General features: G+C 42.8%; 1 protein-coding gene and 1 pseudogene across 2 annotated transcripts; both read left to right on the forward strand.

The window, feature by feature from the left end:
- The first annotated feature begins 1,992 nt into the window (after positions 1–1,992).
- Positions 1,993–2,515, forward strand: LOC147888890 (uncharacterized; annotated as a pseudogene).
- A 3,560-nt stretch (positions 2,516–6,075) lies between these two features.
- Positions 6,076–20,686, forward strand: LOC147888891 (uncharacterized). Of its 2 annotated transcripts, none has more exons than XM_087392693.1 (3): positions 6,076–7,576; positions 19,194–19,331; positions 19,995–20,686. In XM_087392693.1, exons 1-2 carry the CDS (start codon positions 6,387–6,389, stop codon positions 19,309–19,311), a joined length of 1,308 nt encoding a protein of 435 aa, XP_087248819.1. In that variant the 5' UTR covers positions 6,076–6,386; the 3' UTR covers positions 19,312–19,331; positions 19,995–20,686. The 2 variants fall into 2 exon arrangements, with proteins under 2 accessions (XP_087248819.1, XP_087248818.1); XM_087392692.1 differs by having other exon boundaries at positions 19,957–20,085.
- Positions 20,687–27,052: the final 6,366 nt, after the last annotated feature.

The raw sequence follows: 27,052 nt of genomic DNA on the forward strand, positions 1-27,052 counted from the left end.
ATAACTTCATCGTGGTAACTAGCATGGTCTAATGACAAGAATGGTCTCATCTACATTATCCTAACTAGCAAGGTTTGATAACTGGCATTTGATGCTTCCAAGTAGGCGCAAGTAGTTAACTGCATGGTATGATAACTACCATGGTCCATTAACTATATAATGCTAACTAGCATGACCCATTAACTATATAATGCTAACTAGCGTGGCCCATAAACTACATTACGCTAACTAGCAGGCTCTGATAACCAACATTTGATCCTTCGAAGTAGATGCTACTAAGTAGGATGCTCTGATAATTAGCATGGCCCATTAACTATATAATGTTAAACTAGTATGAATCTTTAACTACATTATATGCTAAGTAGCATGGTCACAGAATAATCATGGTTTGATAACGAGCATGGTTTGACCCAGCTTATGCTGATTAGTATAGCCTCTATAACAAGCATGGTTGAACCTAGATTATGGTAATAAGCATGGTTGGACCTAGAGTTGTGCTAACTAGCATGTTATTATAACAAGCATGGTTGGGCCTATATTATGCTAACTAGCATGGTGTAATAACAAGGAGGGTCTGCTAAATAGCATGTTGACATAGTAAGCATTGCCTAATAACTAGCATGGTCAGATATTAAGCATGGTCTGACATTTTGCAGGTTGAGTTCTTCCATAGGTTCAAAGAAAGACATCTAAACTGCAACATTGGTCTCAAATCGTTTGAGAGATAATGATGCCTTTTTTGTACGGAGGTTGGGGGACAGATACACATGCTGTGAGTACCATGTGTAAATGATTTTTCTAAAGGATGCGTTAAACCACATGTGGTCTCTTACATTTGGGTTCCATGAAGCAGGATGCAAATGCACATGCAGCGTTTGTGCCACAAGTGATGGCACAAGCACTGGCTACTTGGCTTCATGTAAGACTTTCAAAGGTATCACACATCTATGAGAGTCAATGCTTTGCCCAAAGGAGACTGATGCAACTTTTCATAATAGAAAGTGTCTCATGGGAGAGTGCAAAAAATGTGGTCCGAAGAAGTTGAAAACATGCTTCTTGGAGATGGAAAAGGGGGGCAAGACCTTGTCTGTAAAGGTATTTGAATATGTGCAGTCAATAGATAATCATGGAAATAAGAAAAAGAGAAAATATCTTTTGGACAAAGACATGCCATGCTTGGAGTTTCTTTAGTTCTTAAAGACCAAGCTCAAGGTCTCCATCACACATAACTACATAACTTGATGGCAAGCAGAACAATTCAAGAACTACATACATCAATCTTCTGATGATGTGGTTGTTTCACTTGTAGATTTTGTAGAGAATTATGCATTCAAGGAGCAAAATGAGATCTGGTGGATGCACTGGCATTCAAGTCATATAATAATTTTTGTACACATAACATACTAGGCAGGGGAAGTAATCAAAGCAGCCCATTTTTTCATACCAGATGATATGGTGCATGACACATTGTTCGTCCAACATTGCTTTATGTTGCATTGTGATTGGCTACAAAAATAGGGTGTTGCTCTGAAAATACATTGGGTTTGGTCAAATGGTGTGGCCTCACAGTTTAAGGTTGCTAGGCCATTCTATTTTGTTGCAAGATATACCGGACTGATAGGGATGGAGATGAGTTGGTTCTCTTTTGGATCAAGGAATGGCAAGGGAGAGCATGGTGGTGTTGGAGCCCTAGTAAAAAGAACATTGACACATGGACAATTAAAGCCCAGTGGTCCCATCTTGAAGTGTGCAACTGATGTGGTTATTTTTCTACAAGACTTCTTCTCAAAGAGAAACATAGCATATCCTTCAAAAGAAAGGGAATTCAGCCGTGTGTTTTGGGAGATTAAATTGGGACATGTAAATAGAGAGGTGAAGTGGAATTGTGAGAGTATTTTAAAGTCTCGCTCCTTGCATGCATTTTGTGGTCACAGCCCAACGAATCCAACTACCATGGCAGAAAGATCATTGGCATGCTTATGTGAAGCATGCATGCATTCACAATGGAACCGCTACATTAACAAGGCCCATGTGCAGCCCTGGGCTTATCACACTATGGTACCACTACCTGATGATGCTAAGGTCAATGCAGATAAGGTGAGTGGATATGATAGTGTCACGTATAAAGGCCATTATGATGTGTTAAGTAGCACTTTGTGTGTTGGTGACACTTTTGCAGTAAATCCAGATGTAACAACCAATGTTGAGGATGCATATTTTTATCTTATCAAGTGCATTTGCAGTAAAGGAAAAGGGAGAAAAGGGGTACATTGATGAATGGAAGAATGTGATCGATAAAGGTTCCTATGTTGTGAAAGGTTGGACTATGTACTACAGGCAATTGGATTCCTACTCCTTCAAACTAGATAACAAGCAACACCTTGTCCACAGACTTTCAAATCTTATACATTGCATCAAGATACCCATGGAACGTATGCCAAAAAGAAGGCAAATGTACACAATCACCTCAAAAAGTTACGAAGCAATCTATAATAGCATGCCCTTTGGGATTTGATATGAACCTTGTTAGTGCTGAAACTAATCTTGATGCCTTGTTTGTGAGTTATTAACTTGCAAGGTGCTAGTTAGCAATGTATCTTTTATGTTAGTCTTCTGCAACAATATTCTGCAACAATATGCTAGTGATCTGGATGACGGCGTTAGAAGTATTGTAGTTAACAATCTGTGACAATGTTTGGTTTGAGTTATTAGACTTAAATCCTACTGTATGACAGTCTTGGATGTGCTAGTTGACACTGTTTGATGTATGCTAGTTAGCAATGTTACATGTGCTAGTTAACAATGCTAACAAACTTAAATGATTCTTTTATGTTAATTTTATTTAGAATATCTTAATGACCACAAAGTCGATCTTCACAACTAGAGAGTGTATGACAATCTTGGATGTGCTAGTTAATAGTCTGACACTACTGGATGTATGCTATATTTATACAAACAAAAATATGTGTATTTATATATAAATGTAAAATTTTATCTATTTTTAAATAAATTTGTATTTATGTACGTATAGATATAAACAACTTTTTATATACAATTTTACATTTATAATTATATTTACATTTATATGTACATATATATTATTTATATATTTATATTTATTTAGATTAACATATATATATATATATATATAGATAGATAGATAGATAGATAGATAGATAGATAGATAGAGAGAGAGAGAGAGAGAGAGAGAGAGAGAGAGAGAGAGAGAGAGAGAGAGAGAGAGAGAGAGAGAGAGAGAGAGAGAGAGAGAGAGAGAGAGAGAGAGAGAGAGAGAGGAGTGTATATGCTTAGTTTGGTGGTGGTTGCTATTACTCTAAACATTATCTCCAAAATTTTGCGAGGACAATAGACTTGCAGAATGTGTTGCTCAATATTCACCAGTTAAAGTGGAAGTTTCTACCTTTGAATTAGGCAATTGTGTTTATGTCAATGTAAGTGGGCAAGCATTTCATCTTGAGTTGATGTTATGCTTCAGATGCATAAACTGTGGTTGAAATGCTTGAGACGATGTTGGAGGGTTGGGAAAGCAAACACCTCAAACTCTTTATAACCAGCCTGTTGATGTGTCAACTATTTCCAACAGTTGACATGCCCATCTCCTACATAATGCCTCCTTTTAATACTAGAGGTTGCAAGGAGGGGTGCCATGTGGCATTGCCCTCTAAATGCCACATTTCCTCTCACAAGTGACGAGATATCTTACTACTTCTTTAAGCAAAGGTTGCCCAATGGAAGAAGACTAGGAGTGCCACATGGAGGGAGAAGAGGAGGAGGAGAAGAGACCACAAGTGGCACGTGGAGGGAGAAGAGAAGAAGCTAGAGAAGGCTGCCATGTGGTGGCAGAGTTGAGTAGACAACGTGGTAGTGCACGCATGTGGGACCCATCCCTAGTAGTCAGCACGACTCAGGAGTGAACATGCGATAGCAAGGACATGCGATCAATAGGCGTGCTCTAAGAACGTCATCCACATATGTGTGTGTGCGCGCGTGCGTTGGTATGTATGTATATGTTTTTTTGCAATTTTCCTTAAAATTCCTCAAAATTTGAGATTTATAAATGAAACCTTAAATTTTATTAAAGGCAATCTATGATCGAAACTTTGAGACCCAACGGAGCGGATCTCAAGCCCCGTCGTCAGGTTACTCATATAATATTATATATGTACATTTAAATGTAAATAAAACTATAAATGTAGAATATATAAATATAAATGTATATATATAGTTGTTTATATCTATATATAGATAAATATAAAATTACTTAAAAATAGATCAGAATTTATATTTATAAATAAATATACATATTTTGGTTCATATAAATATATAAATATGTAAACTATATATAATTTTTTATTTAAATATAAATTATATATATATATAACTCCCTCTCTCTCTCTCTCTCTCTCTCTCTCTCTCTCTCTCTCTCTCTCTCTCTCTCTCTCTCTCTCTCTCTCTCTCTCTCTCTCTCTCTCTCTCTCTCTCTCTGTCACCAACCCACCACGTGTCTTCGCTCCCCACACAACATATGCACCACATGTCATGCTCATGGCTGCAGCCTACGTGCAGGTCCGTAGTCTGCTGCTGGCTGGTTGAGTCCTCTGTCGCAGACTCAGAGTCCCCACCTTGTGTGAGTCCTTGCTTCACATCTACTCCCGCATAGACACTGTCCCACTATGCCGTCGCATTTACTCCCCCTCTATCTTTGCATCCCACTGTAGCACCGCTACATATTAGCCTTGTCCGTCTGTCCATGGCTCCTGCAGCCACTGCAGAGTGCCAAGTCGTGTGGACTTTTTTCCCTCCCTAGACCTCCTCCTCCCCGAGCCTTACCCCCAGACCTCCAGCGAGGCTCCCTCCTCTTCTTCCCAAGCCTCCAGCCTCAAGCATGTGGAAGGTATGGGATTAGTAGCCATAAGGAATAATATATACGTAAGAGAAGTTCAAGAAAAATGATCTAAGAGCAATCATCGAATCCCATCTACCCAACTAGCCTCCATGACCACGGAACAACCCATCAAGACCAGAACACTGCCATGCATGACCGAAAGAGGAGATAAACAGGAACCACACTGATCTAGAGCCATGTAGTACCCAAGTGGCGGGGGCTCAATAACATGCGCATAGGAGCAGGCCGTGCTACCTATAGGCCCCAACCATCACACCACCAATCATCACCACAAAAAATCATAAAATACAAATACCCAATTTCGCTTCTCCAGAATGAAGATCTCCAATTCGACCTCCCCCTTGGGCAGGCCAAACTCCCCACAATTCACGAGCCTCTATTGCTTCTGTGTCTCCTTGTATTAATTAATTAGTGTGAAGGACCTTATTAGCTTTATTAACCTAAGTTAATAGCCCTACTAAATTAATTGTGGAGAATTAACCTTTGCCCTCACCCCGCCCCCTCTACGCACACTACTCTCGCCTCTCCCTCTCCCTCTCCCTTCGTAGTCCTGCCACTCCCTCTCTTCTTCGCCACCACCACCTCGTCCCCCTGCCTTCCAGCCTTGGTCGACCCCATGCTCCACCTCTCCTCCCTTTGCCTCTGCATCACCTTCGCCACACCAGCTCCCGCACTTCACCTCTCCCTCCCCTTTCTTGTTTGTTTCAACCATGACTGCCACGACTGACAATTATACGGAGAGCAACGGTGTCATGGTGTAGTAGCCTGGCTTCCTTGATTATGAACACCTGATTATGGAGGCGCTCGGTCTTGTCGACCTCTCGCGCAGTCTCTTGGCAACTTAGCTCGTCGCTCCGAGAAAAGCAGCACCTCCCCTCTCTCTCTGCTCAATTCTTCCTCTACCTCTCCTCTTTGCCCTGCCCCCCCTGCGCGCGCCTCTCTCCCTTCCCCCTCATGTATACCCGATCAATGCGGCTACGACCCTTCTCGATTTCCACAATTCTCAAAAACGTGCTACACCACCTTAATTGGCTTACTACCTACGTTAATGAAACCTTGTGGCCCCCCGCCCGTGAAACAAATTGCCCCAAAATTCAATCTGGAGCCACGTGTCAAGGTCTATACATTTCCTGCAGGAATAGCCTCCCCACGACGATTCCCTGCGCCAACATTCCGTGCGAGAATGGACGATTCACTTGCACATGATAGCGAGCAAAATTCCGAAGCTTTCTAGGGATCGCGCATCACACTTTCGTTTTTGACGAGCTCAGTCCCGGGTTCGTCTTGGCAGAAGCTTTTGGAGTTTCCATCGCACCGCGAGTAATTAATCAAGCGTGCCGAATTCCGGAATCGTTGGATTTGTGCATATGGCTTTAGCTTGTCAGGAAGGTTCCTTCACTTGTTGGAATCATATTTGAGAAATCCTCTTCTCTGTTTGGTTTTCTGTATTTGGGGCAAAATGTCGGTCGCAGCAGGTGTCAGTGATGCTGCCATCGCTGTGAGAGAGAAACTTAGGGGAAAGATTGGACAAACGAAAGTGAAAAGATACTGGCCAGGAAAAGCTCCTGAATGGGCTGAAGAGGTGGACGAAGATGCTGAGGGTAGAGCAGTGCGACTGCAGAAAGAAGAGCTACTTGAAAGAGCATTTCCTACTCGGGACGAGTCAGACATTGTTCGTCCTAAGGATGATGCTAGGCTCAGGCGGTTGGCTGAAAGCCGGCGTGATAGGGAGGAGGCTATTGCTCGTCACAGACAAATTAGGCAGGCGGAGATAGTAACCACGAGGGAAGAGGAGAGGAAAGCACAGGAAGGTGCAGAGTTCGAAGAGGAAGACGAGGATGCTATTGAGGCGAGAAGGAGAAGAATTAAGGAAAAGCTCTTGCAAAGGCAAAAGGAAGAGGAGACCATTGTGTTGGAAGAGGAAGAGGAGGAAGAGGAGGAGGAGGAGGACTCTGAATACGAGACAGATTCAGATGAAGACTTTGGCGGAATCGCCATGATAAAACCTGTCTTTGTTCCCAAAGCTGAAAGAGAAACTATTCAGGAGAGAGAAAAATTAGAAGCAGAAGAGAGAGCATTTGAGGAAGCCATGAAGAAGAGGCTTGAAGAAAGGAAGGTGGAAACAAAACAAATTGTGGTCGAAGAAATAAAGAAAGAGGAGGAGATTGCAAAGAACATAGAAGAACTTGGTGACGGTGGGGAGATTGACACAGATGACGAAGTCAATGAGCAAGAGGAATACGAGGCTTGGAAAGCTAGAGAAATTGCACGGCTCAAGAGAGATAGGGACGACAGAGAGGCTATGGTCAAGGAGAAGGAAGAAATCGAGAAGCTAAGGAACATGACAGAGGAGGAACGCAGGGATTGGGAGAAGAAGAATCCCAAAGCCCTACCCCCTACTAAGAAGAAATGGAAATTCATGCAGAAATACTACCACAAAGGTGCCTTTTTCCAGACAAGTGCTGATGATAATGCAGGAACTCCTGGAGGTGATGACATTTACAGGAGAGATTTTTCGGCACCCACTGGTGAGGACAAATTGGATAAAACTATCCTTCCGAAGGTCATGCAGGTCAAGCACTTTGGGCGTAGTGGAAGGACAAAATGGTCTCATCTTGTTGCAGAGGATACGACAGACTGGAATAATCCGTGAGTTTTTCGATCTTTTTTATATTTATGTTTTTGGAGTGCTTTTTGTATTCCTGTTCTTGGTGCTTGCCTTTGGTTTGCCATTATTTATTCCTTCAATCCTCCGTCTCTCTTCTCCTTCTGGCTCTCAACTGACAATGAGTGATTTGGCTTTTGTATCTTGTGGTCGATTGTGGGGGAAGGATCACTGTTACGATCATCATCTGTCATCATGATCATCGTCCTCACATCATCTTTCTCTTTTTATCCTTCTCCTCTCCCATAGTCTGATAGGAATTGAATATCATTATCACAGAAAGGTTTACATGGGATACATAATTGATATTCTGGGCAGAAATTGTAGTTGGATAATTGGTCAATTCAAATACAAACATTCTTAATCTTTTTAAAGTCCAATGATCAAATAGGAAGCAAAGTATTTTTCAATACGTCATGAGACAGCAAACATGTACGATATTGAGCTATGGCTTGCATTCCACCTGAGCAATGGAATATAGTTGGTGCTTGCATGAAAGGTGTTCATTCTCGTGGATTTTTCCTTCTAAGGTATGGGCCACACTTTAAAAGAAAAGATGTGTTACTGAGTCGGAGCGTTATAGAGTGTGGACAGGTGTCTGGTCAGATCTAGGTGTGACTTTAATGGGTGCTTTATATTAAGCAACTTTTAGTGATATTTGTGCATGGAGTTGGATGCTTTAAGCTAGCTGCAATCTTCCAAATGACCAGATGACTGTTCGTGAGAAGAGGCCATGAGCATGTCAGGATCGTTGAAGGTCACAATATGCAGCCATCCATTGTGATGATGAGATGGCTGCATGTGGCTGTCCAAGTACATACCTATGCATTCAGAAAGAGAGGTGGCATTCAGTCACCAGGGCAATGACTTGGCTTGTGGGATGCGTGGCAGATGTACGGTGCTGTTATGGCACTGTAGGAATGCTGCTGACAACCACGCAGGGCAGTGGTAGGACAGTACGGCTGCTGATGTGGCAGGCATGTGCGACTGCTAATGTGGCAGGTCGGCTGATGACATAGCAAAGTCAACTGGTGGGCCGGCCTGCTGGTCGGTGGGGATTTACCCTCCCCTGTCCATTGCATGGGGCTTTATAAGTGGGAGTCCCGCTCCCACTCTCCATCACTTTTGCTGGTCACTTTTCCCTCTTCATCACGTGAAGAGAGCAAGAGAGTCCAAGGCATAGTTCATCCTTGCAATTCTTCCTTCACCTCCTTTTTCAGGAGTTGTGCAAGAACAGCTACCGACATCCAGCTCTACAGAGCATGGTTTCCAGGAGTTCTGCTTGTGGAGTTTTATTTTCAGCCTGTTTCAGCTGTGTTTATACAGATCCACATTTTCTTCTCTCTCTCTCTCTCTCTCTCTCTCTCTCATGTGTGAACATTTTCCCCTTCCGTTTGTGCATCACATGCATGGCGAATAATGTGTTACCTTTTCTCTTCTACTTCTTATAAACATCTATATAAGGCATGCGCTCAGGAAACTAATGATGGAGGGGGCATGGAATTGAGCCTTTCAAGGCACTGGACCTGTCATTTCTGGAAACTTGGGCACTAGGGCCGGCCCAAAAATGCTTGTGTCTATGATCCACATTTCAGGGGGGGGTGTGTGTGTGTGTGTACATGCGCTGGATCTAGATGATCCTGCCTTCTTGTCTTATAATGATATCTTCTGACGCTTGTACCTGGTTGTCCCTTTCTTTTGATATAATGACGAATGGATTTCACCCAAAAAAAAAAGTACGTTTGTGTGTGTGCGTACACGTACATTCACCAAAAAAGTTGTGTGCTCCACACACACATGTTTGTGTTTGTGTATGTGTGACGTATTTTAGTAAGCACTGGGTCCCAAGAGACTCCGCGGGTCTTTAGAAACCCAGTATAGCTGCTTATGCTTGGGCATTGATGACGACATAAGTGTTGCTTTGCTTGCTAAGTATGTCTTCCTTTTGTTTTTCAAAAAGTTTTTGTTACCTCTTTTTTCTTCAACCACCTGGCGTCCCATACCACTAGGTGGCGCCTCAAGGGCCTCAGACTCAGATGAACCTAGGGTAACGCTAGATAGTAGGTGCGCGTCCGCTCTCAATCCAGGATCAGACCCGCAAGAGAGAACTGGCTCGCTCCCTCTCATGGTACTGACATCTGAGGCCCTGAACCTCTTATATAGGCTCATGCTCGAAAGCAGCCTTAAAAATAGCGGGAACCCCAATATGTCAGTGCCCCTGGAACTCAACTCGAGAATCACTTGCATCTAGCCCTAAGCCTCTCTAGGCTTCCTAAGCTAGTCTTGTGTGACTGACACATGTCAAATATGATCCATGCACATGACACCTTGGGCGACCTAGTGGGCCTACCAATGGGCTGTTGAAATGCCCCAAAATGGCTTGAATCTTTGCTGCGATTTGATGGTTGTGCAGCTAGTTATCAGTGCCACTTGTGCCTGACACTGGTGCATGTGAACTTGTTGCTAGGTCAATACCTCACAACGCTTTGCCCTGGTGACCCGAACTCCGTCGTGGTCTGTGAATTTCGGAAATGGGAATGGATTGTTAGCACTTAGCCCTGGTATGAGCCTTGTAAGTCAGGTCAACTCTATGAGTTGACCTCTTTGGTCAACCATATGGCTGACTTGGGGGTCATATAAGCCATTCTTTGTATTTTCCTCTTATCCATTCGAGCAGTACTACGTTTTGCTCCAGCTTCTTGTTAGCTTCCCGCACTCCACTTCTGTTCCATTGCTTCTTGCATCCAATAGTGGTATCAGAGCAGGTACTCTTGCCCCTACCTGCCTTCCCTCGTGCTCTCCCATTGCGTTTACCTGCCATTTTGCTCCAGTCCAGTCCGATGCCTCATTTCATCGCCAAAAACTTGTTTTTGAGCATAAAAAGTCCAGCGGCTGTTTTTTGACTTTTTGAAGTCCGATTTCGACGTTTTTTGAAATTTGGAGTTGCTCGCATACGAACGACCCTATCCCGCACCATTTCAGCCGAAAAGTTTTGGTCCGTACGGCCGTATGGAACTGTATAGACAGGTGCGCGATGCTGTCATGAATCTGTATGACTTGTCAAAAGTTGATTTCGAGCATTTTGGGCTAGGTTTTTTGCTCAATCAGTCACTCGGGCCTTTCTCCAGGTGCTTCAACCTGCTCTAGCACCATTTGGCTGGGATTCTCTCCCTCTTGACTCAGATTTGCCTAGTACAATTGGATTTGAAGCTTTTCACCCTTTTTTATGTCACGTTTGCACACATTGCAGTGACATTGAGGTGATTTTGCTCCAGAAATTGGGGCTTTTGTGTCACATTTGCAGATTTTGCAGTGAAATTTGCTCCTTTTGGTCACATTTTGTGACACGTCCCAGCACTCCTGAAACCCCTGATCTGCAAAACAACCACACACAACATCAGAACTGAGCAGGCTGCTCACCACCCAACCGTGACATCTACGGGATGTGATCCCGAATCAGAAGATGTCCCCTCCGAGCCACGAGCTGAGCTACTGGCACGAACTCCCAATCAGATCCAAACCAGCCTGGTGTCCCATACCACCAGGTGGCGCTGTGAAGCCTTGGATCTGCCACTGGGCCTTGGGCTACGCTAAGATGCAGGCGCGCGTCCGCGACACAATCCAGGATCAGACCTTGCACCTGGGAACGAGACTTGCTCCCAACTGCACCCTGAGAACTGAACCCCCTGGGCCTCTTTTATAGACTCGGGCCCCGGTGCCAAAAATAGCGAAGACCTATAAATAGTTCGTACCCTTGCCACTCAACCCGAGAATCAAGCCTGCCTAGCTCTAAGCCTCTCCAGGCTAACCTGAGCTAGTTCTGTGTACCTATTACACGTCAGATACCAATCCGTGCACATGACATACTCCCCCTCCTCTAAGAACTCACTCCTGAGTTTGCTAAGAAATCCGGAAATGTTCTTTGGAGGTTTTGTAAGGTCTCCCATGTTGCATCCTCCTCAACACGATCCTTCCACTTAATCTTGTATTTCGTGATAGTACGATTTCGAATCTGTCTTTCACGAAATTCAAGAATACACTCAGGTTCGTGAGGAATAAAAGTTAAATCTGTAACTTCTATAATCTCATGAGGAGAAACAAGTTGATCATCTGCACCCAATACTTCTTTTAGTCTACTGACATGAAAGACTGGATGGACTTTAACATCAGGAGGCAATTCTAGTCGATATGCAACTGGTCCAATTCTTTTAATGACCTTGAAAGGACCACAGTATCTGGGGGATAATTTCGGAACCAAACCAGTACTTAGGCTCTTGGATTCCTTAGGAATTCTCAAATATATCATCGTTCCTTCAGAGAACTCTCTAGGTGAACGATGTCTATTAGCATAAAATCTGTCCCGATCTTGGGCACTTCTAATAGACTCCTTGGCAAACTGCAACATTTCCTGCATATCTAGCAAGAAATTCTTAGCAGCATCATTTTGAATCCCTTTTAATCCAACCATAACTGGTGACTTAGGTTGAAACCCGTACATAAGCATAAAAGGACTATAACCTGTACTAGAATGCTTTGCACTGTTGTAAGCAAATTCAATCATAGGTAGATAATCTTCCCATGAAGACTGTCTCTTAGATACATATGCCCGAAGCATGTCTTCAACCAACTGGTTGACCTTTTCTGTACTGCCATCAGATTGTGCATGATCCGAGGAACTCATACTTAGAGTAGTTTCCAACTTCTCAAATACAAGTGTCCAAAAGTTACTTGTAAACTTGGAGTCCCTATCACTGACTATGTCCGATGGCAAACCATACAGCTTGAACAAGTGGTCCACAAACTCGTGAGCCAACTGAACAGTTGAAATAGTTGTTCTTGTAGGTAAGAATCTAGCCATTTTTGTCAAACGGTCGACTATGACCCAAATAGAGTCATGACCCTTGCGCGTTCGAGGCAAACCAGTAATAAAATCCATGGAAATACTTTCCCATTTATTACCTGGAATCTGTAATGGCTGTAATAAGCCCGCGCTTCTAAGGCGTTCAGCCTTAGTAACCTAACAAACCCGGCAACCTACTACATAGTTCTCTATAAATGCACGCATCTTAGGCCAATAAAAGGTATGCTTCACAAGAGACAGAGTCCTATGTATACCTGGATGTCCCGCACTAGGAGCATCATGACACTCCCAGAGAATCTTGGATTTAAGGTCCAGAACATCAGGTACACAAATCTTTTCATTCCGGAACAGCAAGCCGTTCCTAATCATCCACTGACCTCCCGCCGCCTGTATCCTAGGTGGCACAATCCCTGAGTCCTGGTCAATCATGGAATTCCCATCCTGGACTCTCTGCCAATAAGAACTGAAATGACTATCAGTTGCGTATAGCCCTCTCAGGGATTGAAATAGGTCTGAGGATATTTCCGTAAATGACAAAGCATTTACAAACTTAACTCGACTTAAGGCATCCGCCACACTATTCAACGAACCTTTACGATAACGTATTTCGAAATCAAAATCCTGCATTAACTCTGTCCATCTAGCTTTCCTTCCTCTCAATTCTGATCCATCACACACATACTTAATTGACTGGTGATCAGTCAATACAAGGAACTTTGAACCATACAAGTAGTGTCTCCAAACCTTGAGAGCATACACTACAGCATAAAGTTCCTTCTCAAGTGTGGGCCAACGATATTGAGTGTCGTCTAGCTTCTTACTCTCGAAAGCTACAGGTCTGCCCTCTTGGAATAGAGCAGCCCCAATCGCATAATCACTCGCATCGGCCTCTAAAACATAAGGCCGGGTAGGGTCGGGTAATGCAAGAACGGGTGCTTCCTTGATAGAAAACTTCAAGGTTTCAAAAGCCTTGTTCATTGCATCATTCCAAGAGATCGGCTGGGTAGACCTGCGTCCACGACCTTTCAATATGTTAGTCAGGGGTGCCGTGATATGTGAATAATCACGCACAGACTTCCGAAGAAATACCGTAAATCCTAGGAAAGAACGAAGTTGTTTCACATTATGAGGGATAGGCCATTCTAAAACCTTCTGGATACGATCCAGATCAATGCTAATACCTTCAGAAGAAATCTTGTGTCCTAAGTAAATGATCTCCTTCATAAAGAAGTCACATTTACTCATCTTGGCATAAAGCTTATGCTGTCGTAGAACAAGTAAGACAACCCGAAGGTGTCCTATATGATCCTCAAGCGTTTTACTATATACCAAGATATCATCTAAGAACACTACAACAAATTTGCCCAGAAAATCCCTGAACAAATCGTTCATCATCTGCTGAAAAGTAGCAGGAGCATTGGTCAAACCAAAAGGTAATACGAGGAACTCGTAATGACCATACCTAGTCCGGAATGCGGTCCTATCTATGTGTTTAGCATAGATACGGATTTGATGATAACCCGTACGCAAATCAATCTTAGTGAAATACTGACACGTCCCAGCACTCCTGAAACCCCTGATCTGCAAAACAACCACACACAACATCAGAACTGAGCAGGCTGCTCACCACCCAACCGTGACATCTACGGGATGTGATCCCGAATCAGAAGATGTCCCCTCCGAGCCACGAGCTGAGCTACTGGCACGAACTCCCAATCAGATCCAAACCAGCCTGGTGTCCCATACCACCAGGTGGCGCTGTGAAGCCCTGGATCTGCCACTGGGCCTTGGGCTACACTAAGATGCAGGCGCGCGTCCGCGACACAATCCAGGATCAGACCTTGCACCTGGAAACGAGACTTGCTCCCAACTGCACCCTGAGAACTGAACCCCCTGGGCCTCTTTTATAGACTCGGGCCCCGGCGCCAAAAATAGCGAAGACCTATAAATAGTTCGTACCCTTGCCACTCAACCCGAGAATCAAGCCTGCCTAGCTCTAAGCCTCCCTAGGCTAACCTGAGCTAGTTCTGTGTACCTATTACACGTCAGATACCAATCCGTGCACATGACATTTTGGGGCTTTTGCAGTATTTGTCCTATTTTGACTTCATTTCCACTCGGACATTGGAGATTTTGGATCTCTTGCTGATAGATTGCAGGATATTCTTAGATTTTGTCACATTTGCTTTATTTCAGTAAAATTTGTGGCTTTTGGTCATTTTTCCCAAATTTGACAGTTTTGCCCTTCCAAAAATTGGGGTTTTGTCATTTTGTTGAAATTTGCAGTGACATTGGCTTGGTATAGCCATTTTTGGGCATTTGATAGACATTGCATGCAGGAACATTGACATTGGCTTGGAATTGCAGCACATTAAGTCACATTTGCGACTTGCAGCACAATCTGGGGCTTTTCCCAATTTGCCCTTTCAAAATTTAGGGCTTTTGCTAGATTTGCTGTCCATTGCAGTGACATTTGCTTTATTCAGCTAAATTTGGGTACATTATGCATTTGCCCTTTGATTTGGGCTTGTTGTCTTGTCAGACTTGAGGCACGCATTGTTTTGTAGGTCATATTTTTGGGGACAGCACATGCATTTAGCTCATTGTTTGAGCAGTCAATTTGCTGTCATTTTTTTGGACAGCTAGCTCATTTTGCAGTGAAAGCCTTGAGGCTACTCTTGAGCACACATTTTTCCTTCAGGGATTTAGTTTTGCAATGGGAAGCAGCGATTGGATGGGTATGTTCTCCGTTGAGGATGGACCCAATTATCCCATGTGGTATACATGGTGAAACATTTGTTGGTTGCCAAAAATTTTTGGGGTATTGTCTCAGGATCGGACCTTCGACCTCCCTCTGTGGCTCCCACTTCGGCTACTGCTACAGCTAGTGCAGCTGTTACAGCCACCTCTGGATCTACTCACTCTTCTACTACTACTCCAGTCCCTCCTCCCACACCCGACCAGGCCAGATGGGATGGTAGAGATGCCCAAGCACATTCTATCATTGCTTTTTCAGTCAAGAGACACATCATTCCTCACATTCGGTCTTCCAAGACATCGAAGACTGCGTGGGACATCTTGGCTAACCTTTACCAGGTTCGCAATGAGGTACATGTTGCTTTCTTACGCACGCAATTGAGAATGTCAAAATGGAAGAGGGGGACAGTATGGATGGATACATCACAAAAATCAAGGATTTTCAAGAGCAGCTCATTAATGTGGATGAAATTATTGCAAATGCTTAGGTAGTGTCCATGACACTCAATGGACTTCATGAGTCCTACGAGGCATTTGCTACTACATTGAGGTTGGTTGCCATGGTCAATCCCAACACTTATACTTTCGACCAGCTTGATTCCCTTCTCCTACAGGAGGAGCTGAGTCACATAAATCGTGCTGCCTCTCAAATTGCAAATTAGGCTTTTGTCGCTTATCACAAAAATAAGGAAAAGAACGGGAAAAATTACAGCAAACCCAAGCCCTTTGGAGGCTTATCTACTGCTGGACACTCATCTAACTCTGCCCCGTCTGATGCAAAGAAGAAAACAGCAAACGCTGTAATTCTCCCCCCTTGTCAGTGCGTAGAGTAAGGAGCTTATGCTCTGATTCATTTTCAGCCATGGCAAGCCAATGTCTGAAGCATGGGAACACATCAGATTTGGCCCTCATGCCATATATCCAAAGCAAATCTGGTGTAGTCAACCACAAAGGTAGAAAAGTAAAGGTAGCCCCCAAGAGATACTGTCCGCATTGGCCCACACATCACTATGCACATGGTGAAGCTTCATGGATGCACTAACCGTCCCATCTTTTGGAAATGAGAAATGGTGCATTTTACCCAACAGGCATGCCTCACAAACATGTTTAGCCGGTGCATGCATGGGTGGGAGAGCAACCACCATGTCCTGTGAATGCATTTTAACCAAGCTTCTGTAGTTGAGATGACCCAACCTCGCATGCCATAAGTGGGAATCTGAAATTACAGCTTCAGCCACCAAATTTGCCTCTATAGCAGGCTGTTTGTCATAAACATCAGCCCATAAGAAAGTGACCTAGTAAGTACTATGCTATCATCGTACCGGTTTTCATACACGGCACATTGATAACCATCAAAGAGAACCTGAAAGCCATTTAAGGATATGGCTGCAATGGAGATGAGGTTTTGTGCCATACACTTCTACCAAGGCACATCCTCCACCAATAGCTCCTGCTCAGCCTAATATGTCGTTAGTTGATGATCATGCTATTGAGCAGGTAGTTGCACTGGAGAGTGCTGTCATTAAACAACAAAAATCATCCGGAGATGGCTTTTGGACACACTCAGGGACAGCAAACAAGCTGAGTTTTTGCCAGCCCGCACTAGAGGTGCGCATAAACAGATGCATGGCAACTATTTGGCTGTCGCTTTGGTTGCTAGTGCTTGCAATGAGGAACCTTTATGTCACAAGGATGCCTTTGACAACAAGGAATAGATGGATGCAATGAAGGCTGAGCTTGAATCCATTCATGCAAACAACACTTGGGAGTTGTGTGACTTGCCAGCATGCACAAAAAGGTGAAAAGGAAAGCTGATGGTAGTGTTGACCGCCTCAAAGCCGGCTTGGTTGCAAAGGGATATGCATAGCAGCACGGCATTGAATTTGAGGAGACCTTTACTCCCACCTCACTCATTACTACTATCAGGTGTGTTATTGCTATGGCATCCAATCGGCATTGGGAGGTTCATCAGCTGGACATCAAGACTGCCTTCCTTGTGAAGCTGAGTACATAGCAGCTTTCACAGCTACAGTAGAGTGCATTTGGCTTCGCAAGTTACTTGCAGATTTTGATATCATTCAGCCCGACTCTACTACGATCTACATAGACTTTGGCAGCTGCATGTGCGCACAAAGCATTTTGAGGTCCACTATCACTAAGTTCGAGAGCTACTGTCTAGTGGAGACATCTAGTTGTCCTATGTTCCCACAAAGGACAACTTGGTAGATCTTTTCATGAAAGCTTTACCACAGCCATGCTTTACTCTTGGCTCCTTTTGTTAAGTGAGGGATCACTCTGTACATATCATAGGTTGCTATATCCCTTTGGAATGAATATGTACAACCATGATGTAGTTTCCAGGTATTCCTGAGATATTTCTAGTATACTTCAGCCATACCATGGAGAGGGGTTTGTTAGCACTTAGCCCTAGTGTGTGTGTAGGTTAGGTCAACTCTATGAGTTGACTTCTCTGGTCAACCATATGGTTGACTTGGGAGCCATATATGCCACCCTTTGTATTTTCCTCGTTTTGTTGTTATTTGCTTCCCGCATTCCACTCCCGTTCCATTGCTTCTTGCACCCAACATGGATGGTAACCCCGTAGCTCGTGCTTGGCTCGTCCGTGGACTAGCGTCACAAAGGGGTCACGGCATACAACAAAATATCTTGGGTGAGGCTGTGTGTCACAATGATCCCTAGTGCTGGAGTGCATGTGACACATGAGTAACCAGCAAGCCATTGATGATTTGACACATATGGCAGCCCTACTTCAGCAATGCAAGGACCATATGGTTAAAGCCCAAGCACGCATGAAGGCATATGCTGATGGGCATAGGAGGGAGCTTGCTTTTGAAGGAGATTATGCTTTCCTTCAGGTTCTGTAAGTCCAAATATGCTTCATTGAAAGGGAACACAAGCACTAAGCTGGCCCACATATATTATGGACCCTACAAGGTGTTGCAGTGAATGGCCTATAGGCTGGAGCTACCCTCTTCTTCCAGGATTCACAATATGTTCCATGTATCCCTTTTGAAGTAGTTGGGCCCAACAGACCAGGTTAAACTCCCTTGCAAATTTGAGGGCAAATTTTGTTTTGGGCAGGGTGGACTGTATCTAAGGTGAAATTACTCAGTACTTTTTAGTTGAGGCAGCCTTTAAATGGCTTGTAAATAATAAGTACTGTAATATGTAATTGTCAGCAGCTGAGGTTAATTTGCGAAATTGAATTCAACCCTGTGGTTAAGAAGCGAGAATCCCGTCATTTATAAATATAAAAGGGATGCCTAGGGAGTCCATTGTTCTCATTCATGTCCTTCCACGTGTGCGTTTCCACGGACAATCGCCATGGTGAGGCTCATTTACATGAATGTCAATATCAGGGCTCGTGTTCGGATCTCTAGGTGCCTGCAGAGATTACAAACCAAAAAAACTGTAACGAAGAAAACAGAACTCACAAAAATGAGTGCCGAAAAAGAGTACTTGATAGGGTTTATAACAAAGATTGGACAACAATCCCCCAAGACATAGTAATGCTAATTGCTATCTCTTCTCTAATATTACAGTGTGTCCATGGATTTTATAGAAGCATATTCAGGGCATGGCGCTGATACAGAGCTACGATGTCCTACTTCCCATGACATACATTTTAGGAATCGAATCATGCCACATGGACATAGTGTGCTTTCCATGGCCTGCACTAAAATAGTGCCAGAATAAATTGGAAACTGATATACAAGCTTTTATCAGCCAAAGTTCGTCCTAATTCTATCACGAACTTTGCTTCAGAAAATGGAGAACCACACCTCCCGCTACTCCCCCGTGGACTGCCCCTGTTCCTCTGGTCTTTCACTCTCTTTGCATATTTCAGCAGCATGCTTCTATATATTTTTCTGTGATGCACCCAAAAGACGCTATTTGAGTTGATTTCACATTCTCTTCTTCATTTGAGCACAACTTACTCTTATGGGTCGGCTGTTTTCCAGGTGGACGTACAATGACCCACTCCGAGCCACTTACAACACTAAGATGGCTGCAATGAATAGACCCATTTCCAGACCCCATGGCAGCAAAAAGCTGAAGGATTTGGAGACCACAAATTAAAACTCCTGGGAGTGTTGTAGGTGAGTGTCTAGAAGCTCGTGAAAGCAAAATTTGCCTTGGAATAATGAACTCATATGAATTTTCTACAACTAGATTTGGAAATTTGTAATTGAGCTTGGCTAACATGAGAGCAGTTGATTATACTTAGTCAAGTACCCAAACTTAAAAGACCTTGTATGCTACACGGGTTCTGGGTATTGACAAAATATGTTGCAACTCACCCTTGAGGAGAATTTTTTCACAGGATTGAAACTGTTGTCATTTTAATTCCTGCTCTTACAGGGGATTTTCCTAAAATTGTTTCAAAACATCAATTGGTGTGTTCAATGTCTTAGAAAATATTGAGGCCAATATTCTGTATTTTGCTTATTGTTGTATTCAAAGTGCCAGAGCCAAGGCGCGCTTGCGTCTTTCTTCACTGACATATAATATGCCTTTCTGAGCTTGTGTGTGAGAATATGGCCTCAACTCTTTCGTTTTGGAGTAAAGTTGTGTCCTCTGACCACGAATTATTTCAAATATGTATTGCACTTCTTGCTCTTGGATAACAAAAACAAAGAGAGTTGCAATTAGACTAACAGTTGCTCTGTAAAACTTCACGAGGCTCATTGTGATTTTTTCATCAATGAACCTGATATCTTTCAGGCTTGAAATGTTTTGATGCACACCTTTCTCCACCACAGATGCTTGGTCAGGAGTTGAGGACACCTCCCAACTCTGGAACAATTGCTCTTGATTTTGTTAGCATCTCAAGGTGCGGTTTCTTTGACACCGGAGGGAGCCCATTTACTCCACCCAGCTAGCAAATGCTCTCATGAACCAAAGCTTATGCAATCCAGAAAGATCACTATGAAGAACCATTGTCGCATGCTAACTTCGGAGGATGGACTGTACAGTCTCCTTTCAGCTATACAACTCAAGGATATACAACTACCTCCTTGGCTCTGTTGTCTTTCAGCTATACAATTCTTCTACTTTGTTAGAAGCAGGTAGTCCTTTTTTATTTTACGTATCTGTAGTTTGCAAATGTTTGCTTGTAACTATTATAATGAGTGGTGCTTGATGAGGATGTCCAACAGCGAGACCTGTCATTTTCACAAGGGAGGCTTCCTATGGTGTGAAGAATTTGTTGTGATCACTATACTGCAGATGATGGGCATTATAGGCATGAGGTCCAGGCTTGTGACAAGCACAGTGCTCCTTGTGATTGCCTTTACTGTTGAGAATTTTTTTTCTAATTGATATTGTATACATGTTAATTTTCATGGAGGACTGGGTGGCAGCATAAGTCCAAAATTTTGAAATCCTTGTATATGCTTGTCGTACTTTTTTAAATTACTGGAACACTACAACCTGCTCAGCAAGTTATATTTCTCGGCAAGATTTGGCTTGCTTTGGTCTCAGCTGCTTCTAGAGATGGGAACTATATAAATGGTTCACATTGTATGAAGTGAACCCCCCCGCCCCCCCCCCCCCCCCCCGCCCCCCCGCCGGTGATTGCTTGTACTGTTGAGATTTGTTTTTAAAAATTGATATTGTATACATGTTAATTTTTAGGGAGGACCGTGCAGCAGCATAAGTCCAAATTTTAAGATCCTTGTATATGCTCGTCGTACTTTTTTAAATAACTGGAACACTACAACCAGTTTGGGCAAGTTATATTTTTTGGCAAGATTTGGCTTGCTTTGGTATTGTATACATGTTAATTTTCAGGGAGGACCGTGCGGCAGCATAAGTCCAAACTTTAAGATCCTTGTATATGCTTGTCGTACTTTTTAAATAACTGGAACACTGCAACCTGTTTGGGCAAGTTATATTTTTCGGCAAGATTTGGCTTGCTTTGGTCTCAGCTTCTTGTCTAGATGGAACTATATAAATGGTTCACATTGTACGAAGTGCCCCCCCCCGCCCCCCCCCCCCCCCCCCCCGCCGCCCCCCTGGTCTTGATAGAAGATTGGGTTGCTTCCTCTTGTTCGTGTGTACGTCTTGATGTTGATTCCTATTACAGCCAGACTGATGGTCATGTTCTTACCTGTAACAAGCTGAACAAACTTCCACTAGAATAGTGCAAAAATGTAGACACATAGTTGAACAAACTTCACTAGAATAGACACATTCTGATTTGCACCATCCCAGTGGAAGTTTGTTACCTTAATGTTATACATTACCAGAAGATACACATAACGTGAGTCGTGGAAGTTTTTGTATACCCCCCCATCACCACCAACCAATAGAATGTAAATTATGGTTATGTAATAGGTATAGCAAGCGTACATACCAAAATGTCATGTTTCTAGCAAGGAGAAACGAGTCTACCATAAAGTGCCCTTAAAACAAATACATGGATAGCATTTAAGTTGCAATACCTTGCAAAGATAAAGGCGAGGTAGGCACATATTTTGTCCACCATGTAGGCTTTGTAAGTGGTATTGCTTTGAATGCTAGAGTATGTTTTGTATACTATAGGACTATTATTCATGGGAGGAGTCTGGACGATGGGTGGCCAAATAATAACTTACCTAGCAAGGACTAAAGGGACAAGCACATAGAGTTTATTGTTGAGAAGTGTGGTGCCAAAATGCATGTGGATGCATTCCTAGAGGATAGATAGAGTGGTATTAAAAAGAAAAGGAGTGATTGTGACAAGCAATGATTGGCTAGAATCATCTGGAAGGGTGTGGTGGACAATGTACTTTGCTTATATATATTGATGCACTATGCAAAGGAAAACGTATCACTTACCTTGCTCACTTTCTTTCCTATCAGGTTGATTTGTCTTTGATCCTTCCTAGATTTGGTATGAGAGCCTCCCTCCTAGAGCTCTTATGCCTCCTCCTTTTCCTTGCCACTCTGTAACACCTTGAGATATTTCTAACTTGGATCCATTTTGAAATGGTGTACCATTGATCATTAGATTAGTTGGTATGCAGGTATGACAGTTGTGTCTGTGTAGTGTGAGAGATCTTATTGTAGCACATGCTTTGAGAATGTGGAATGAAAGTGTGCGACACAATTATTCATGCAATTTACTGTGTCTAAGCGAAAAATGTGTGAGTGCCCGTGAGCTAATAACTAGGTAGGGACTAGTTATATGCTCTCTTTTTTTTTTTTTGCTAGGATTTCATAGGGTAGCTGGGACTCAGACATCACGTCTATGCCCTAGGTTGAAATTGGTTGATGCTACCTATATGTGTGAAGATGTACACATGCGAGTGAGTGCTCATGATATAATCTAATACTACATAACAAAGACTTGGGGATCCCAAATCTTCATTATTGTCGAGGATGGCTTGCGTGTTGATGTAGTAGCACTTCAGTTGGTTCCCGTTTATGGTTGTGTTGAATTGGACTCCATCCAATGTATCAGCAACACAACTTCAATGGGATTCTTTTTTTTTACTCGATAATGTCCTTGACCTAGATATTTGAGTTTGGACTTTGGCATTGTATAGCAAAACTAGGTCACGTTCCTTGATGTCTTTGACTTTAATGTTTCCATCAAACCATGCCTTTCTTCTGCATTTCTCTGTTGTCATGGCAAGGTAGGCGACTAATCTGGTCTCTGTATGCTTCTCCAATTGATAGAGTCTTTCTTTTCGAGATGCATGATCTCCCATGCGTTCTTGTACTGCATAGGCTTGGTATTACAAATTCCAATGGGATCATAGCTTCAAGCCTATACACCAATTAAAAAGGTGTATTCCATGTACTGACCTTGAGTGTGGTTAGTATGTCCATAAGGTTGCATTTAGTTTCTTCGCCCAATTAAAACGCTTTGGTTCTACTACCTTGGTGTGAGGATAATGCATAATATTTTGTTGGTGGATTTGGCATGTCCACTCCCTCTTCGGGGTAGTAAGGTGTGCTTTTTCTATGGATTACCATAAAGCCAGTCAAGAGTTCATGGATAACCTCATTGACAAAATGTGTGTCTCTATCTAACACAATTTCAATGGGACATCCGAATCGAATGATCACATTCTTGTATAACAACCTTGTTGTGCTTCTAGCATTTGTCTTTCTGACTGCTTTAGCTTCAAGCCATTTGGTAAAGTAATTAGTGGCCACGATGATGTAGCGTGTCTATGTTTGCTTTGTTATTGGATGGATGGGACCCACAAAATCAATCCCCCATTTTTCAAATGGTTTTTTTGCAATGACTGTTGTTAGGGGATTTAAGTCTTTGTAATGACTGTTGTTAGGGGATTTAAGTCTTTGTGTTGTGGTTTAGTAGTCTGTTGGCATACATCACAGCTTTTGACATATTCATACGCGTCTGCCCAAAGTGTTGGCTCACCAATAGCCTACGAGGAGAACTTTTTTTGTTGTTGCTTCACCTTGGAAGCCTCTTGGAAGTTTCCTCCTGCAATGCACTCATGGACTTCACTAAGGATTGGCATGATCTCATGTGGACATATCTCCTTAAAACATGGTCCTTACCCATCTTGTATAGTTGTCGTGCAATGAGTTGATAGGGTGTAGCTTTTAAAATTAGTTTTCTAGCATCCAGTGCTTTCATTTTAGGGGGTGGTCTTCTTGCCATTAAGTACCCAATGATATCTGCACAACAATCTGGAATAGCATCTATTTGAAATAGTATGGCATCTACCAAGTTATCTTCTACTCCAGTGGCTTCTTCTTCCAACTTGACACGAGACATGTGATCGAAAATGTAGTGTTGGGCACCTTTGCAAACCACTATAATTTTGAAATTGAGTTCTTGAAGTAAGAGGAGCCATCTGGTTTTCTTCCTATTGTACACAAACAATTCACAAGATAGAGAAATGCTTGATGGTTGGTGTAGAAGACAAAATCATTTGCCAATAAATAGTGTCAAAATTTCTTAACACTATACACCATTACTAGGAATTCTCTTTCTGTGGTCGTATAGTTGACCTCTGCATCATTGAGTTGTTGACTAACAAAGTAGAATGGGTAGTCTTTCACTAGGTTGGAAAAGCATGCTCCCAATTGCACACTTGGCGCTATCCATATGGGGAGATATAAGGATGGGTGTTGTGATTAGGCACACACTTTAAAAGCTCAAAGGCTTGGTCACATTCTTCTATCAATAAGAATTCAACCGACATTTGTAAAGTGGTCTAGTTATCATGGCATACCACAAGATAAATATTCTATAATAGAGCCGACATGTCCCATAAAGACCTGTACAACTTTGGAATTTATAGGAGGAGGCATTTCAATGATGATTTTGATTTTGTCCATGTCACTTGCAATCCATGTTGAGAAACAATGTGTCCCAAAACAACTCCATAAGTGACCATGAATTGGCATTTTGTTGGATTTAAGGAGATGCCATACTCCGTATATTTGAGTAGAACTACTTCAAGGCATTTTAAGTGGTATTTTTTATTCAAGTGGATGCACAAATCATCTAAGAACACCTACACTTGTAGGAGCTTATTCAAAAATGACTTGAAAGTAATGAACATGACTCTCTGGAATGTAGTCGGGGCATTACAAAGGCCGAATGGCATGACTCTATAGGAAAATATGCCCCATTCTTTAGCAAATGCTATTTTTGATTGGTCAGCAAGAGTAATTTACACTTGGTTATAGCCACTAAAGCTATCCTAGAAGTTGTATATCTCTGATCCAGCCACCTTTTCCAACACTATTTCTATTAAGGGTAGGGGATAGTGATCCTTGATTGTGACGACATTCACATTCTTTAAGTTAACACATATCCTTAGCTTCTTGTTGTGTTTAGGCATGATGACGATGGGTAAAACCCAATCAGGTGTGCTCTATCTCATAGATGAGTCTTGCATCTAAGCGTTTTGCATGTTTGTCGTAAACACGGTGAAGTGGTTGGCCTTGGCTTTGTGGCGGTGATGTCCTCCTTCGGTTTTCTTGCGGGATCTTTTGCTATTATTCAGCTTTGTAGTTTCAACCTTGGGAATTTTGATAGCCATTAGGGCATGGAGAATGGCTAAATCATTGTCAAAGACATGATCTTCTAACTGCGCATTTTCAGCCTCTGTTTCAAGGTCCCAAGGAAAATATGAGTCCTTATTATCATGGATAGCTTTTCAGGTTCACCATTCCATTCAAGGTCAACCACAAATAATGGCACATCTGGATCGATTGGTTCTTCACGTGTGAGTGGAGGTTTTACCTGCATGACCTTAGCATCAATTTGTGAGAAGATTTGGATCTAGTGAATGGCAGTTGTTGTCAATGGTCATCGCCAATGCTTGGATCCAATTGTTGACATTAGTTTGTATATCTCTCACATTTTGTTGTGGGAGGGCTTATTTTCTTGACATCGTCATTGAATAGGTTTCATCCAATGGTCTAGGCACAATGGGATTTATTTCTCCTATCCCCACATTGACTTTGACTACAGTGTCCCGATTTTGGATAATCAATCTATCAGTTCCTGAGGAGGACTGATGCTTCATGCAACCAAGGACATCCAAGCAAGATTTGATAAGATTTCTTGGGGAGATCCAAGATTGTGAGCTACAGAGTAAAGTAGACTCCGACTACTTTTGTGGACACTCCATTCACTATTCCCAAGGGCTTTGCACATGAATCATCTGCAAGGCATATGTTGAAATTAGCATTTTGCATTGGTGGGAGAACCCATTCATCATAGAGCTCCTTGGATAGGACATTCACACCTGCTCCACCATCCATTATGGCTTGGACTTTATCATATTCTTTATGGATCAAAGGCACAGTGATGTTGCGTATATCATCTCTCTGAAATTGGCATAGGAATATCTTCTATGTCTTCCATAGGGGGAGGGGGATTTGAATTGGAATATTAGGGCCCTTAGTGGCCTCTTTTTGGTGGCGTGTAATTACGTTCATAGGTTGTGATAATATGCTTACCGACCCTAGACTATGATGGTCCACCCAATAATTCTGATTGGGACATTGGGCTTAGCATCATTTTGTTATGGGACCTTATTTTTCATGGGACAATCCATACAAGCATGGTCAATGCCACAATCTGTATAGAGTGGTTGGAAAGTAGCGGGGCTACCATGATGAGGGCAATATGCAATCCGATGATTCTCTCCACAACTATAGCACTTGATTGGTGCTCGATATGTGTTGGGCCAAACTTGATTTGCATAGATAAGGAATAAACCTTCTACTCCTTCCACATAGTACACTGGGTAAACAGTTTCATACTGGAATTGTGAATCCACTTCCTCGGCTTGAAGTTGTTGTATTGGAATTGTTGGAGGAGCTAGATTTGGCACTATTGGATATGGCCGTGGATTTGGATTTCTGAGTAATTGCAAGACTTGAGTCCAGACGGGAATAGGATTCATCCTCGAAGCTTGGGGTGCTTGTGCAAGTGTCAGTTGCCTATACATTGGGATGGGTGACAGTTGGTATTGTTGAGGTTGGGGGGCAGATTGTTGCGCATGTTGAAGATGCAACTATTTGTCATGCCCACCGACTACACAGATGTGGTGTTGGGGTAAAGGCACTGGCCACCCTTGTAACAGTTTTCGTCTAGTACTACTAAGTACACTAAGTACACATTGTACTTAGGTACTTAGTGGCCCTAGTCTTATCCATAGATATATACTAGTGTGTGTACTTGGGGAGGTACCACTTATTGTTTTATCCCCACCCACTGGTGTGTGACTACGGTGAGTGTGTCTCCTTCACTCCCTACTCCAAATCTCTCTCCCTCTCAATCTCTCAACTGGTATCAGAGCCAACGGGCTCTCTCTCCCTCCTCTTCCACTCCCTC

The sequence above is a fragment of the Dipteris shenzhenensis genome, chromosome 21 (genome assembly GCF_047967505.1).
Source record: "Dipteris shenzhenensis isolate YYH24624 ecotype China chromosome 21, Dip_SZ_1.0, whole genome shotgun sequence".
NCBI classification, from domain to species: Eukaryota; Viridiplantae; Streptophyta; class Polypodiopsida; order Gleicheniales; family Dipteridaceae; genus Dipteris; species Dipteris shenzhenensis.

Excerpts from the sequence above, each read along its gene's own strand:
- LOC147888891 (XM_087392693.1), top strand. The coding sequence starts at position 6,387 with ATGTCGGTCGCAGCAGGTGTCAGTGATGCTGCCATCGCTGTGAGAGAG. Across the intron at positions 7,577-19,193 it reads ACGACAGACTGGAATAATCC|GTGGACGTACAATGACCCAC; the intron begins GTGAGTTTTTCG and ends GCTGTTTTCCAG.